At 32.6% G+C, this 17787-nt stretch overlaps 2 protein-coding genes and 1 pseudogene across 2 annotated transcripts; 2 read left to right on the forward strand and 1 right to left on the reverse strand.

Moving 5' to 3' along the window:
- Nucleotides 1-3063: 3063 nt before the first annotated feature.
- Nucleotides 3064-5937, forward strand: LOC120255583 (annotated as a pseudogene).
- Nucleotides 5938-7603: 1666 nt separating this feature from the next.
- LOC120255586 lies at nt 7604-8305 on the forward strand. The gene has a single exon (XM_039263381.1). It carries the CDS (start codon nt 7633-7635, stop codon nt 8128-8130), a length of 498 nt encoding a protein of 165 aa, XP_039119315.1. The 5' UTR covers nt 7604-7632; the 3' UTR covers nt 8131-8305.
- Nucleotides 8306-13822: 5517 nt separating this feature from the next.
- LOC120255587 (late embryogenesis abundant protein Lea5-like) lies at nt 13823-14619 on the reverse strand. The gene is made up of 2 exons (XM_039263382.1): nt 14350-14619; nt 13823-14238 (listed from the first exon to the last, which is right to left on the reverse strand). Exons 1-2 carry the CDS (start codon nt 14394-14396, stop codon nt 14001-14003), a joined length of 285 nt encoding a protein of 94 aa, XP_039119316.1. The 5' UTR covers nt 14397-14619; the 3' UTR covers nt 13823-14000.
- Between the last annotated feature and the right edge of the window lie 3168 nt (nt 14620-17787).

Genomic DNA, 17787 nt, shown 5'->3' on the forward strand with positions numbered 1-17787 from the left:
TCATCACTTTTGTTCCATCTTCCAAAAAAGTCAGTCTATTATTGCCTTTATTTTGAATGCGTTTCATATTCCTGTTATTATAATTAGTTTGGAGGAGTGAAACAAGAAACTTATAGTATATTAATATACATTAAAGTAGTGTTTTTTTTCTTATTTATAGAGAAAATTTCATTTATATATGGATATTTATGAAGTTACTGTTATTTAAAGATGTTTGATTTATTATTTATACGAGAAAACCTTACAAAGTTACTGTTACTTATTGTTAATGATCATTATTCAATAATATTTAACATTATTTAGTACTGTGTATAATTTGATAACAGTAGTTAGATATAAGTTTAAAGTTATTGTAAAACGTCTTTGAAGGACACACCCTCTTGTGTGTTGCGTGTGTGTGTATATATGATTATTTACTATTTTCTCGTTACATTTAAACAAAATAAAAAACTTAGGAAAAACAAAATTGATTTACATTATATTATTGTTGTTTATTTATCTATAAATGAAGCTTGATATTGTTATTAAATGTAGATAAAGATACTAGTGATGGCCTTTTATCTTTGATGTCCTTCTCTTCGGAGTAGTGGTTTTGGTAACAAGCTTGATAATCAACGGCGATGAGGGCATTTCGGTCATTGGACTAATTTCCGGTGTTTTTGACATGCTCTTCTTATACGCTTCTCCTCTTGCTTCAATGGTGAGCAAACTCTTCCAAATTTTATCTAATTAATTTTTTTTTTGTTATTTTTTAAAAATAAAAAAGATAATACATTTTAAAAGAATTTAGATGTTTTAATTTTGGTTAAAGTTTTAAATGATCCGATGCATATGTTAAAGAGCTTAGAGGTGTCGCTCAACAAGAGTTCGGCTTGTATATTAATTTAAATGAATAATTTATGGGCTCGTAAGACAAATGGACAGAACATAAACACCCTTAAACTTGGCTCATTAAGGCTCATAAACAACTTGTTATCGTAACATATTAATTCTTCTAACTATTTAAATATATCGTCCCCATTTTAGCTGTATATAAGATGCTTAAATTACTATAGCTAAAATGAGTTGAGTTTAGCTTTGCATTTCTTAATCAGTCAAACTTGAGCCTCGCAAATAAAACTTAGAATAGGCTAAACTTGAACTCATGCTTTGTCAAAATAGTGTCGAGTTAAGCTCAAATATAGGACTTTACTCAACTCAATTACAACCCTAATTTTGGTTGTATTTTTTATAATGTTTTTTTTTCATTGCAGAGGGAAGTGATAAAAAAAAAGAGTAGTGTGGAATATATGCCTTGTCTTTTATTGTTTTTCATGTTTGTGTTCTATGCATTGCTTGTCAAGGACATCTTCATTGGGGTATGTGTTAAGTTTTATCATTCATCTAAATTATCATAATTCCATCTATATATATATATATATATATATATATATATATATATATATATATATATATAAACATATAAATTTTTATTTTATTTTGTAAAATTTAAATTTTTATTTGCAAGTGGTCCAGTTTGGTTGGGTAAAAACTTGGAATTGGCTCAATATATGAGCTTATGAACCAAACCCAAGTTTGATTTTTGAGATTGGAATTAATTTTAGCCAACTCAAGCTCAATCAAAATCAATATTATGGTTTCAAAACATATAAATATAGTATATTGTATAAATTATATTGCTTTTGGTTAACGAAAAGAAAATTGCTCAAATCATATATATATATATATATATATATATTCACATTTGTAATATTTGTAATATTTTCATAACTGTAGCATTTACACTATTGTTCTTTTTGGGTTCCTTATTTTGTTAGCAATCAGTTTCTACTTTTTAGGGTAATTAGTCTACATTGGCATGTTAAATACTATAGGTTGTTTCTTTAAAAATGTATGAAAATAAATTCTATTTTTTTCTCCAAAAATATTTTTCTTCTTTGATTTGATTTCTTCGGTTAATAATAAAAATCAAACTGTTATAGAGGTTTTAACTTTGAGCTAAATAGAAACCGATTCAAATTTTGAAAGACAAATCTATTTGGTTTTAATTTTAAGGTTAAATAAATTAAGATTTAATTAAATTTAAACTCAATCTACTCAATTTTAAGCTTGAGATTTTAAAATATCATTTCAAGAATAGATTTATGAAGTTTTTTTTTGTTATATTCAAATATATATGTAAAAATAGTTATATATTTTTATTTTTTTTTGTTAAATTTATTTTATAATTTCATATTTTTTGATATTTGTGGTTTTTTATTAGAACAGAACAAAATCAATAATAGCTTTATCATATCATATATTTGTTTATTACTTAAAATTTTAAAAAATATGATATTTTATTTGATTTATGCAACTTTAAATATATAATTATTCAATAAATAAAAGCAATATTGATCAAAATATTTTAAACTATCATTTCAAGATATATTTATGATATATATATATATATATATATAAAATATATATATATGCTATGTGTGTCTATAGAAATTATATATTTATATTTTCTATTTTAAAAGAGTTTTTCTTTATAGCACAAAACAGCAAAATACTTTGATCCTCAAATGTAAAGAAATTAATACTGAAATATTTAAAGGTTTGTAGTTTAAAACTTTATGAAAATAGTTGCGGAGTTCATATTTGATTTAAAAAAAATTTATGCATGCATAAAAAATAAAAGTAATTAAGAGTAAAATATGCTTATCTTTTGCATGGATTTAATAAGACAAAAATTATGAAAATAATTTTATTTAACAAGATACAAAAGTTATTATTTTTATTATTATTATCATCATCATTTTATTTTGTTTAACATTCAACAAAAATAATAAACTCTTCCCACATCCTCCATTTCCGGCATTTTCTCCTTTTTCCAATTTTTATTATTTTATTATAATGAGATTTTTATCCGAGTTACCAAAATTTTAATTTAAATAATATTAATACATTAAAAAAAACACTAATTAGTTATTAACCCACCATTAACAATTCCCCACTTCCTTCTCCCCCACTTCCCACTAACTTCCCACCAACTTCCCAACTTACAACCCGGATTCCTGACTTCCAGACCAGACATGTCTAAATCCAAATCCGGATTCGGATCCTCAATCTCCCACCCGAATCCGCAATATCGGATCCAATCACTCCGAAGTCCGAACCGGAAAATCCATATTCCACTTACCTCTATTCCGGATCCGGATCCTCAATCTCCGACCCGAATCCGCAATATCGGATCCAAATACCCCAAACCCGATAACCCATAGTCCTCTATCTATCAAGTCCTCTCCTCTTCTCTCGCTCCCACTTCTCCCCCTATATCTCCGTTTCCTTCCTTTCCGTTCCGTTTACTTCCCGTCCCGTTCCGTTACGTCCCGTTACCAGCGGCGATGCGGCAAAAGCTCGTCCCTCGACCTCTCGCCGGATCCCGAGAAGCAAGACCTCATCCTCCTCTCCACCGCCATCTCTAATGGCGACGATCTCGCCCCCTTCGTCCGCCGCGCCTTCGCCGCCGGCCGCCCTGACACCCTCCTCCACTCCCCTCCGCACCTTCTCCCGCTCCAAAGACTCCGAGATCCAGGACCTTTGCCGCTCTCACTTCCACGACTTCATCGCCGCCGTCGACAATCTCCGCTCCCCTTCTCTCCGCCGTCGACTCCCTCAAGACCTCCATCTCTGACTCCGATCACGTCCTTCAATCCGTTGCTGGTCCTTTGCTTTCCTCTCTTGATGCATACATCGAAGCTCGCCGCATCTCGTCGAACCTCTCCGCCGCCCCTTTCTTCTACTCGTCTCTGCATCCGCGCTCTCTCTTTGCTCTAAAGCCAACTCCCCATCTCTCCTCTGGCAACCTCTACTCCCCTGCTCTCCGCGCCATCGACGAGCTCGAGCGCGATCTTCTCCATCTGATCCCTCCTCGACGCTCCAACGCATGCTGCATCGCCGGATCCCCGGCGATCCGTGCCTACGCTGAGCGTGCCGCCACTCGTGCCTTCTCTGATTGGATGGTCCAGATCCGCGTCGCTGCTCGCGGTCTCGGCCAGCTCGCCATCGGCCGCGCCTCTGCCGCGCGCCAACGCGACGAGGATCTCCGCGCCAAGCAACGCCTTGCTGAGGAGCAATCCCGCTCCGCTCTGGTTCGTTCCTCCTGCTCCTACACTCTCCTCCCCGATGACGACGACGATCTCTCCTCGTCATCCGAGGGTCGTCGTCGATCTCACGCCTCTCTACCGCGCTTTCCACATCCACCAAACCCTCCGCCTCGGCGATCGATTCAAGAAGTATTACTTCGAGAACCGCAAGCTCCAGCTCACCTCTGACTTCAGGTCTCGTCGATGACTCCCTTCCTCGAATCCCACCAGACGTTCTTCGCCCAGATCGCGGGCTTCTTCATCGTTGAAGACAAGATCCTCCGCACCAGCGGAGGCCTAGTCTCCGCGCCGACGTCGATGCTCTCGGGAGACCGCCGTCGCCAAGATGGTCTCCGTTCTCGAGGACCAGTTCTCTCGAATGCAAACCGCCAATCATTTGCTTCTCATCAAGGACTATGTCAGTCTTCTCGGTGTCACTCTCCGGCGATACCACTACATCGTCGACCCCCTTCTCGAGGTCCTCGCCAAACACCGCGACAAGTACCACGAACTCCTTCTCTCAGACTGCCGCAAGCTCATCGCTGAAGCCATAGCCGCAGATAAATTCGAGCCTATGCTCATGAAGAAGGAGTACGAGTATTCCATGAATGTCCTATCTTTCCAGATCCAAACTTCAGACATTGTCCAGCGTTCCCTTACGTCGCTCCATTCTCCTCCACCGTGCCTGATTGCTGCCGCATCGTGAGGTCTTTCATCGAGGACTCAGTGAGCTTCATGTCTCACGGTGGGCAGCTGGATTTCTATGCTCTTGTGAAGAAGTATCTTGACCGTCTTCTCGGGGATGTCTTGGATGGTGCATTGTTGAAGCTTGTTGTGTCGTCTTCACTCGGCGTCTCACAGGCAATGCAGGTGGCTGCAAATATGGCCGTTATGGAGCGTGCTTGTGACTTCTTTTTCCGGCATGCTGCTCAGCTCTCGGGCATCCCTTTGAGGATTGCCGAGAGGGGCAGGAGGGAGTTTCCACTCAAGAAGTCTCGTGATGCTGTGGAAGGGCTCTTGCTGACTCTTCTTCGAGGGCAAGATTGACGAATTTATGCTTAATTCGGATACTATTGCCTGGATGGCTGATGAGCCGCCACTCAGTGGAAATGAGTATGCCAAATGAGCTGATCATATACTTAGAGACATTGGTTTCAACTGCGCAGCAAATTCTGCCTGTGCAGGTGCTTAGAAGGGTTTTGCAGGGAGTCCTTGCTCACATCTCTGAGAAGATTGTGGGGCTTTTTGCTTAGTGATTCAGTTAAGAGATTCAATGGCAATGCTGTTACTGGCATGGATGCTGATCTTAGATTGTTTGAGTCCTTTGCCGAAAGCCAAGCTTATTTGTTTGCTGATTCTGAAGATATGGGAGGGAATGACTTGAAGCAGGCTTTGACAGAAGCAAGGCAGTTGGTGAATTTGTTAATGAGCAATAACCCGGAGAATTTCATGAATCCGGTTATTCGTGAGAAGAATTATAACAAGTTGGATTATAAGAAAGTAGTGACAATATCAGAGAAATTTAGGGACTCTTCAGATCGGCTCTTTGGGACTTTTGGCACTAGAGGTGCGAGGCAAAACCCAAAGAAGAAATCATTGGATGCATTGATAAAGAGGCTCAGGGATGTGAGCTGAGCTGAGCTGGTTGCTTCAATTTATGTAAGAGATATCATATCCCTTTTCTTTTTTGTTTGTTGTGATGTTCTTGTTGTTTACATTGTGTTTTAATTTATTTTTTAGTTAGAGTGGTAACAATACTTCCTCACTTCCATTCATTCCTTTGTTGTGGGTTATATTCTATTGATCATATATTGTGTGTTCTGTATGCATGTGTTTTTTAGTTACTTGTTTATTAGATTCAATCCAGTTCTGTATTTTCTGTTGTTCATAGCAAAATTGTAAAACTTTTTCATAGTTCCATTAAAAATGTTATGCATTTGTTCACATTGTTTCTGGTCATTCTCTTTGGTTAATGGTTACCTTCATTTTAGTTCTTAAAACAGCATGCTTTGTTCTTCAATTTTTTTCATATTCTTTTATATCTATTTTGGCTTCTATTAGCATTCTTTTGAATATTGTAAATTATATAACTCGACAACGTGAGTTACCGTGGTTGACCTGAAATTAGGCTTGATTTAGGGGATATCAATGTATCATTCAAATGGATAATTGTAGGAAGTTAGGAAATATAACTGTCTTCTATGAATAATTTTCAGAAGTATAACCAGTAGTAACTGTTTGTTAAGTAAACTGAAGATCAATCATATGAAAGCCAGAAGGATATTAATGCTATAGTTATAACTTGAATAGATTGAAGAAACCAGTTTTGATTCACTTAAAGGTATGTCTGTTAATACTTATTAAGCAGATACCTTTTATTAATTCCTCTGTTTGAGTTTGATTAAATTGTTCTGTTCTTTTAAAGTGGATTATTGAGAAACACAATTAGGATGAAGTTTGTGAATCACCAGCTTTTTGACTCGGAATCACTATATGAATTCTATTTTCAGCTAGCTCTGTTGTAATCTATGTTCAAGAGACTCATCTTGTAAATATGCTGGAGTATTAGGATGAAGTTTCATTTAGATCTGATAAATTATACATTAATGTTTCATTTTACTTCTTAGGATTAGAACATATATCTTGAAAGTTCACAATTAATCTCTGAACAATAACCAAATTTATTTAATTATTCTTGATCATATTCTTGATTACAAGAATATGTAGAGAAGGTACTTGTGTGTATTTCTGATAGGAAGATCTCTAAACTCAGTAAATTTATGCCATTTCCGAAAGTTTTGTGTTGTTTGTCTGATATTTGTTTAATACTCTTTTCATTCTTTTACTTGTCATATTTATTTAATTCATACTCGATTAAGAAAAGTTAGTTAAAAATTATTTGATCATCTATATTTTATAAAAATTTTTGTTATTTTTAATTTCTATTTAAAAACTTCATTAGTGTAATGTATAATTTAATATTTACTTGTGATTTATTAAAAATTATATAAATATATTATATTAAAAAATAAATTTAGAAAAAATTATTTAATATTATATAAAATTTTTAAGTGACAAATAAAAATCAGAGGAGAGCTATTTAGAGTAGTATATGATTTCATACAAATTTATATAAAAATTTTGTGTTTGATAATTCATTCTTAGTGATCAAGTTAAATATTTTTATAATTAAGTTTATAAAAGTATTTGGTCATTAACATGGACAACCTTCATTAATTATTGTACCACAATAAATATTTATTTATTTTTTATTTGACATGACTTTTCATACAAGAAAATAACAAAATCTCACCACTACTCCACAACAACCTCTCAAACTCATTTCCATCACATCTTCTCTTTCCACGTGGCACTCTCTCCACCGCTCCCTTCCCCTCGAGATCACCACTCACATCCTCCTCATCCAATAATCTCTCGCCACGTGTCCTTTCCGTTTATAAGACGAAACGAAGACCAAGCTTAGAGTGAAAACCAAAAACTCATGGCTTCATCTCTCCTTCTTCTTCTTCTTCTCGTGTGCTTCTCCTCCTCCGCGGTGAGCTCACCGCTCGCCGACGTCTCCAAACCATCGGCCTACGATGTTCTCCAGTCCTACGGCTTCCCCGTCGGCCTCCTCCCCAAGGGCGCCACCGGCTACGACCTTGACTCCTCCTCCGGCGAGTTCTCGGCGTACCTCGGCGGCGAATGTAGCTTCTCCATTAAAAACTCTTACCAGCTCCGCTACCAGGCCACCATCTCCGGCACCATCTCCACTAACCGCCTTTACAATCTCAAGGGCGTCAGCGTGAAGATCTTGTTCCTTTGGATCAACATCATTGAGGTCGTGCACAGAGACGGCGTTCTTGAGTTCTCTGTTGGGATCGCGTCTGCTGACTTCACCGAGGATAACTTCTTTGAGAGCCCGCAATGCGGGTGTGGGTTTGATTGTGTTGGTGGTGCTGGCGATGGTGCGAGGATCAAGCTGAGGGTGCCCGCTTGATGAGTTTCTTCTTCATGTGGGGATGGTAATCTTCTTTTGAAATCAATAAATGGATGTTTTTGGGTTTCAGTTATTACTAATCAGTGAAAACTTCTACTTGGGACCTTCGGTACTATGGTATATTATAATTTTGCTGGACTTTTGTGATTTGTTTCTATAGTACGTGGTTACCTTAGTTGCTAATTTTATCTTATTTTAGTTTTGCTGAGTTTTTGCTTTGAATGAAGAGCATCACTGTGGGTGATAAATTTGAGAAAAAAGTCTTTTTAATGAAAAATGTTTACTGCTATGGATTGAGCTTGTATGGGATCAATTTGTGATGTAGGTGAAGTTTGGATCTTGGTGGAAGTTGAATTATTTGATTTTGATGTTAGGGATTGGATAGGGAGCTTGAAATTAGAATGTGATGTTTTGTGCTTCAGTACTTTCTTTGGTTTCTTTTGTTTGTTTTCAATTTGAAAGTCTTTTTGCATAGTTTGGTGAGATCGATTCTCTCTCAGTGATGCTTTTTGTTTAACTGAGTATATAGATATGTTGCTTGGATTATGAAAAATCTACTCCTTTTTTATTCAATATTTTCCACTTTTTGTTATTCTTTCCTGTCTTGATCCATTCATATCTTTTCCTCTGCATCTATTAGAGTGTAGGGGAGAAATGAAGTGAACTGTGAATCTCTGTTGTGTACTCACTATGTTCCGGAGAGTGAAATACTTCCTTCTAGGCAAGAAAGAAAGCTCAATTCTGAAAATTGATCTTCGGGTGAGATTAAGAGCATAGACCATCAACAACGCTCTCTGTTTCATGTGCCTTGTTCATTATTATTTTCTTGTGAAACTTGCTTAAAATTGCAAGAGATACGGGAATTTGTTTGCTCAATCACAATTAGTTTTAGTTGCCTACAGATCATTTTAAATATTAATTTTCTTGTGGGGGTATTGGTTGTAAACCTATTACTTCTGTTAGGACACATTTCTTATGTAGTTTCCAACTCTGACCACTGTAAAATCCAACATTTTATTCTGTCGATGACTAATTCATCCTGGTCCTGTTTTCCTGTATTTGGTTAAGTGTATAAATTTGCTCAAATCAGAGCTGACGTTAATTAATGCTGTAATTCTTTGCCCTCGGCCATTTGTTTGTTGTCTCATTTGGATTTTGGTGTTGGGTTGTGTTAGCTTCATAATGCTTTTCATTAGATGTATTGAGTCAGCATTATAAAAATTAATTAGAACATTATATTTTTGAATTGGGATTAAATTGTTCTTCTAGAATTTCAAAGGATAAGTTAATCTTTTTTTGATAGATAGAATAAATATATCCTTTGATATGAAAATAAAGTATTTTGGTTGATTTAGGGGTCTTGGCTAAAGGTCTATTACCGTGTTCTGTTCACATTTTTTTAGAGTAGAATTATTGAATGAAGTTTCAAGTAGTTGCTTTCCCTTCTACGGCAATTTTTGTCAGTCAAAGACTAATAATCAATGTTAGTGAAGATTGATAATGAGATGTTATCTGGATCTTGTCGTGGATCTGTTTGTATTCTCAAGTTCAAAAAGCTGTCTCTTGAACCGGAGATTTTTGTCAAGCTAATTCTGAGAATTTTTCAATTCTGCGGAATTAGCTATAACAGAATAACTCATTCCCTTTTTCTAAAAACCTTGTCTTGTTGAACAGTCTTCTACATGTTTTTCAACAGGGACACACAAGTTGGATATTTGACTGGAAAATCTATGAGAAAGGTTATATCCTTTGACATCCAATCCTTGAATGTGGATCTTAGCTTGTATGTTCCAAGTGTTTGTCTTTGGGTATCTTCATTTTCTTGAGCATATTTGATGTGATTTGCCCTTCTTGCTATTTGTTCCTTTTCAGTTAACAGTTGATGTTTGCCTAAGGATCTTCTTGACTTGTCTTCATCTTGGTCTCTTTGTATTACTTCTCATTGTATCCTGGATAAAGTTTGTTCAGTGATGTTATAAAGCCGAAGGATTGGATAAAGATATCCGTACTTAATTTACTGCAGTGTATGAAAAGAAATTAAAGGATTGAGGATGTTGGTCTACAAATTAAAAGAAGGTGGCTGTTTTAATAAAGTCATGGTTATTATATATAGTGCGGACTTGGTGGTATATGTCTACAAAGTTTTGTCTAATAGTTTAACAGCAGGTGGAGACTACTGAAATGGTATATGAGGATGAAATTTTTGGCACTCACTTTTGTTGTCATTGTCATGATTTCAAAAGGAAGATGGTGCTCAACACTAATAAGACTTTTGTATAATGCATGGAACGGGCTATCTAGTGTTTGACTTTCCTCAATGGTTTTTCTGCAGCATCTTTATTTGTGACCCTTTGTTGTCTCATCTCGGTGAAGAACCGAAGCCCATCATTGGTTTGCTTTTGTGGTATCTGCATATGCATTGTAATTGATGCTTGCCATCTTGGTGATATCTCATTGCTAATGCTGCATTAATGGTTATGGGACATGTGCATCAATTGTGGCTTATGTTTGCTTGAGTGTATGAGTAATATGGTTAGCTGGCTCATATATTAGCAGGCCCCTCTTTGATGCTCGCCATTGTAATTTTTTTATGACCATCAGCTTCTAATTATTACTGCAGATGCTTTATTTATTGGACTTGTAAGATAGTGGCATTGCAGGGACCTGAAACTGTCATTATAGATGCATTCATTCTGACTTCATTGAACTTGCTTCACATGGGACTTCGTCTTGGGTACGTTGCCAATAGTGTGGGGGTAATCACACATTCTTTCTTCAACTTCATCCTTGTCTGGAGTTTGTTAGTTTTCATATTTTGTATTTATGATTTATATGTTTTTCAGAATCAAATATGGTTATCAAGTAAGTTCAAATCTACAATTAAGCTTGCCAAAATTGCTTGGAAGTATGCTCTTTACTTCTTTCATTTTGTTGTTGTAGTTGTTGAGCATTATTTTATTCACTTCAGACTCGTTCTCTTGATGTTTCAGAGGATGGGACTGACTTTAAATCCATCAACTGACACCGCTTTAAAGTAGGTCTCTGTGCTCTAATTATAAGCTATGAACATTTCCTGTTTCTGATTTCTTAATGTGTAACTTCTTTTTATGCTTCTTTTTTTTCAATTGGAACTTTTTACAGCTTTATGCATGTCCTTTCTTTCTTTTGCTTTCTTTTCTGCAAATCCTCCCTGCTTCCTCTCATGATGTCTCAAGTAAATGATAGGTGTGGTTCCTTGACAATCCTATTAGCCATTGTTGTTGTTGTTGTTGTTGTTGTTATTATTATTATTATTCTGCTGTTTGTCTTCATAATCTCAAAGTATAACTCATTTGGCTTCATTTAATATATGTACGTTTGTAAAAATATAGTGTCTTGCCTGTCAATCATGCTTCAATTGTAAGTATAATTGCAAGGATTTATGCAGGTACCTCCCAGTGGAGAAGATCTAAAATTCAGGTATTAAACATGTTATTTTTTAGTTACATTATCAAAAACTTGACTATATATTTCTACAAAGTCTTCCAAATTACATGAAGTTGTACTCATAGTAGGGATGAAGTTGTACTCAAAATAGGCTAAAATTTATGTGGTCATGAATATTAGTTCAACAATCATATGTACAATGTTATCCTCTTGCCCACTTGGTACCTTTATTGAGATCAAATGAAGGACTGATAATTTTTCAAGACATACAACCACATCTGACTTCCTGTAATGTCACATGGGCATTAATCTTTCCGTATATATATATTTTTCTTATAGATGTACCTGACTTGCACAATTAAATATTTTTCAGTCATGTTAATTCCATATGTGAATCAACAACTTGCAGTAGTTTCCATCAATAACTGATCTCATGTTTATCTTTTGTTGTTAGTTCTAAATGCAAGTTTAGGAAGAAGCTAATGAATGCAATTGCCATGTATCAAAGCTAATTACCATTTAGTCAAATTGAAGAATTTATTTGACTTTAAAATTCTACATGCTTAAAATCTGCTAAACTATATTAATGTGAATCATTTATATAATGTTATCCACTTGCTTAATTGGCACCTGTATTATGCTTTTCATGAAGGATTGATAATTTCTCAATACATACAACCACTACTTTTGTTGGGTGTATATTTCTGATTAATCTTTCCTTGCTTCTTTCTTAAAAATTTTGTATCAGTCATGAAAGAGCTCACAATTATTGATTTATTGTCTTTTTCTGAGTTATTATTGATTCAAGGTTGCAGTTTATGGCATTCTCTTTTCTATATTAATTGTCCCATTACTTATATTTTCTGAGGGCCTGCATTTAGTTGATGTTTGTTATTTTGTGACATATCACAATCTTTAGTGATCTCCAGCAGCAGGAATCTCTTAACTGAAATTTGATTTTAGATATGAAACAACAAGGTCTATCTCAAATCTAATTGTTGGGATAATTTCACTGATTGATTGATTGATTGTTTGTTATTATTGAGTTGTTGAGGCATCTTCTCTAGTCCTTTTTCTTCATAAATTTCAGTCATTTCAACAAATTGTTTGGTACTTGGATGAAAACTTGAAGATTTTTCATTGAGCTAGTATGATGCAAAATCTGTGTAAAGAAATGTATAACGGAGAGTAAGGGACTCAACGCTTCGATCATGTGATTTTCTTTAAAAACTAAGCATGCTAAAGGGTCCGATATCTAATTAGACTCAAAACCGTTAAATATATATATAATTTTTTTGCCTTGATTAAAAATACTATAAATCAAACTTAGCAGAGATATTTCAAGCCTGTATATACTGTTTTGCTGTTTAGGTATAGGACAATTCAAATTATTTTTTTAAAAACATGATCATTTATGTCAACAGTGCCATTTTGAACATTCAACGTCTTGCCGTTGCCGAATGTTCGCAGAGCGTGTAAAAATAATAAAAAAAATAATAAACAATTTTTTTCAGGGGATAGGGGTTAAAACCATAAAAATCAGATGATAGAAAAATCATTGTTGAGTTATTGTTCCCACCACTTGATATACGAATCGATATAAGGACTCGGTAGAACGAACAACTAATATATAAGCGTCCGTAAAAAGTACAAAAATTTGCAGTCTGATGATCTAAAAATAGAGACTCTCATTGTCAATGTACACAGACTTTTATTTTATAAAAATCAAAACCTCTTATTATATAATTTTAAGAGTAGAACAAAATTGTTTTTTATATAAATATATAAATATATAACTATGGAGGATAGAACAAGATTTATTATTATTCTTCACATAAATTTGAGGAATTTGATCTTGAGACCTGGTCTCAATCACATAACCCACCATTCCTGTATAAACTATAATTTTTCTTCACATATAACGCCATAAAAGCTTCTGTATTTTATTATGAATAATTCTTTCCTTTTAGGGGTTTTTCGGGTCTCTGATCCCTAAATTCTCTTTGATAAAGTATCAAAACTCAAATAAGTAACAAAAAAATTCACTACTCATCAAATCCTATTAGTTTCTCTTTACCTTTACATGACTGATGTAATTTAGAATGGTAATTTAATTAATTAATTAATCAATTAATTTGTGAATCTCCATCAAGTTTTGTTTAGCCTTAGGCCTTAAAAATCCAGCGCTTACAAAGCTACCCAAAAATTAATTAATAAATAAATAAATAAATAAATAAAAAGAAGAAGAAATTCATAGATAACTTGATTAGTAAAAGACAAACAAAGTAAAACATACTTAAAATCATAATTAATTAATCCAAACAAGACACTGGATTAACTGATAACATAGATCTCTCTCTCTCTCTCTCTCACACACCCTCTAATAAATCACTCTAATTATTTAATAATAATAATAATAATATTAGTATTAGTACTAATTAAATTTAGACACGAGAAGAGTACTTATGAGAAAGAAGCATCTGACGGAGCTCAGCAGCATCCATCTCCACCAACCTATTCGCCGGCCGGTAAAACCCAGTCACCGGATCCGGCACCCAACTCTCCTCCACCGCCCCTCCACCTCCAACTCCACCACTTCCTTCTCTATTCATCATCACCACCTTCTCCTCCATCACCTTCCCTTTCCTCTCTACTTCACTTGCCATCCCTGAGTATCCTCTCCTACAAACATTAATTAATTAATTAATAATAATAATTATTATTATTATTATTATACACTTAATATTAACTTATTAATCACAAAAATAATAGAGAGAGAAATATATGGAATACCTGGAGAAGGTGGTGAAGAGGTTCTTGAGGAGGAGAGAGCGAGCCATGAGATTAAGTTTTGATAGTTATAAAAGAAAGGAAAAGAAAAAAGTAAAGGTGTGAGATGATTAAGATGCAGAAGAAGAAGAAGAGAGTTTGGGTTGCTCTTCTTCTTCTTCTTCTTAATTTTAAGGGTGATGTGAGTACAAAGGTAGAATGCGTATATATAAAGTGAGATGTGGGGGAATGAAAGAGGAGGAGGAGGTGGGAAAGAAGAAGGAAAGAGAAGGAGAGAGAGAGAGAGAGAGACAGAGAGAAAAGAGGGTGCGTTTTGGTTGAATGAACGCGTCAAAGAAACACGTGTTGTTGCTGGATGATAAAGCTGTTGGCCGGCTCAGTCTTTTCTGGTTCTAATCCACCTTTGTACTTTTCTAGATTCTTTTATATATATATATATATATATTAAATAAATAATGATTTTGAATTTAAATATTTATATATATAAGAAAATTTAATGGAAATAGTCTGTCATTTATGAAGTTGTTAATATTATCATGCTGAATTAAAAATCAATTAAGGACGTTCGTAGAACATTGGTAGGAAAAAATTTTTTAGTGATAGAATATAAGAGAGTGATAAACAAAACGCCGAAGAAATGGGGAGATAAACAATAATATAATAATAATAATTTTATTTATTAGTTTTTGTAATTTTTCAAATATCTCTAGTAGTCTCTCTTATATTACAATTTAATCTGCAATTTTTTTTTCAGTTTACTCTTTTATTTTATTTAAAAATTCAATTTTGTTGTACTCCTCATTTATTAATTATATATTTTTATTTAATATTGTGTATTTATGTGTAACTACGCAAATTTTTATTTAAAATGTAAGTTTTTATTTAATATTTGTTGTTGATGTTTAATATCTTAGTTTGTTGTATATTATTTTGTGTTTCTATTTAAAATCGCTGAGAGGTATTTCTGATAAATGTACTGAAAATAAGCTATTATATGGTGTCTTAAAAAACAAAGATTTTTTTGGAGATATGAAATAATCTAAGGATTTTTTTTTTATAAAGTGATAAAATTAGAGATATGATATGAATGATTTTTCTAATAATATTTAAAATGTATTTGTGTTTTTTATTTATTAATTTTTTTAGGAAAAGGGATGTAAATTGGATTTAATAGTTAAAATTGTGTAAGTACTGTTTAGATGTTGAATAAATGGCTGAGAATGCATTTATATGTTGGTATCTTCATTATATTTAATATTTGTGGGTAGCACTGTATAAATATTTATGGACGTAGATAATGTTGTTATGTATGGATTTTTGTTGTTTTTAATAATTATCTTTATAATTTAGTGGTTAAAATAGGACATCCATTTTAAGTTGGACGGAATATTAAGTTTTTTTAAAAATTTAATAATACATAATTATTTTATACTTATCCACCACAAAGTTTAAACTAGTTGAAAGTGAAATATAAAAGAAACTTGAATCACTTTGATTATCCTCTTGAATCAAATTTTAACTAATAATTTTTTTATTTGAAAGATTTTTCTTTTTTTGTAAAATTTTATTGGTTATTAGAATCAATGTTGTTTTTATTTATAAAAATCATTTTTGTTTGTGTCCTCTTAACTTTTAGTTGAAAAACAATTTTTCATTAATTTCACGTGGATACTTAACTATATATATATATATATATATATTATCCTTCGTCAAATAAATTAGTTCGGCATAACCAAAACAAATAAAATAATCTAATTAATTGTAAATTTAATTATTATTCACTATATTTTTTTTAACTAAATGATCAAATTATGTGATTTTAATGCAAATTTTACTTTCACTAATCCCAATCTTGCTATATCTTTTAAACCGATAAATATTTTTATTAAAAAAACCTTACATTGGTGCATATATATATAACTCTTATAATTATCATGCCTAGAAAAACTTTATGTGTTTTTTATGTCATCATTTAGAACAAAACTTGAATAAATATGAATAAAATAACAAAAACAAATATTAAACTAATATACTTAATGTCAAAATTATTATGATCAATAATTATTGGGTTTCTTAAAGAGTCAAATATAGAAAGAAGAGACTACTTGAATGTGATGAAAATTTTTATTTAATATTTTAATCATGAAATAACTTTAATTAACGGCGCATAAAATTTAAAATGTAAATATTTATACTATAAAATTATTAAAAAATAAGGAAAGAGACAGATAGCTGGTTCTTGGAATTTGGCTCTCTTTACGTTTGGACTCTTCCTTTTGACCTTTCTCAACCATTCATTTTAATATATATATATATATATATATATTATATTATATTAAAAAAATCACTTGTAAGTACAGCTGTTGCAATTAAATATTATTAGATATAAATATATAATGATAATATTGTGTACATTAAAAAAGGGGAGAAAATTCTCAAAAAATTTCAACATTAAATCAAGCAAAATATTTTTAGAAGATTTCTTTTCTTTATTTTCTAATAAAAAAATTATTAAGATGGTAGAAATGATGAATAAGTTAAATTATTCATCAGTAATCGGAGATTTTTGTTATAACAAATAAAATTTCAAGATATTAAATTTTAATTTGTTTTAGATAAATTTAAATAAATCACATACTAAGGACGCAGTTGAAATTCAAAACTGTTTTCATAGTTTAAAACATCTTATGTATAAAATTCCGTATTTATAGATCAAATCGTCATTAGCTAAATTTTTATTATCACAACTTATTAATATATTTTTTCATTGCTTTTCATTTTTTTTAATCTTTAGATTTGGATTTTATTTACTATAACTAGTGTGTAAATTTTAGTTATTTCTTATATTAAAATATCAAAAATCATTTTTTTATTAATAAGAAATAAAGGCTTACATATTCTTGGATATTTTCATTATCACCTTTAATAATATATATATTGAAAATTTTAAAAATACTGTTTATAATAGTCACTGCTCTTATTTTTATTTTTAGATTTAGATTTGGATTTAAAATGAAAATTCCTAAAATATCTTCCCATCTTCCACCACCGAAAGGAGGCCATGACATGCGGCCACTATAATTTCTAAATTCTAAAAAATAGAATTTTATTAATATGCGAAAATTTGGTAATGATTTTTTACATTATTTATTTATTTATTTATTATTATTATTTTGCATATCAAAGTGCGCCTTTTTAATAGATATTTCATGGCCAAGCACTGTTACACGTGTTCATTTCGTCAGCAAACTACGACGGACACCAAACGCCAACTCAATTCAATTAACTTTTTTGGTGACACGTGTCACTATCATAGTATCCACATGTCATGCTCTTATTTGGCAAAACATATAAATTTTTAATTTAATTAAAAAAATAACAATATCTAGCCACTATGGATTAAAAAAATTAATAATAAAAATCAAACATATATATATATAT

Source organism: Dioscorea cayenensis, unplaced genomic scaffold, assembly GCF_009730915.1.
Source record: "Dioscorea cayenensis subsp. rotundata cultivar TDr96_F1 unplaced genomic scaffold, TDr96_F1_v2_PseudoChromosome.rev07_lg8_w22 25.fasta BLBR01001086.1, whole genome shotgun sequence".
In the NCBI taxonomy this organism is placed as follows: domain Eukaryota; kingdom Viridiplantae; phylum Streptophyta; class Magnoliopsida; order Dioscoreales; family Dioscoreaceae; genus Dioscorea; species Dioscorea cayenensis.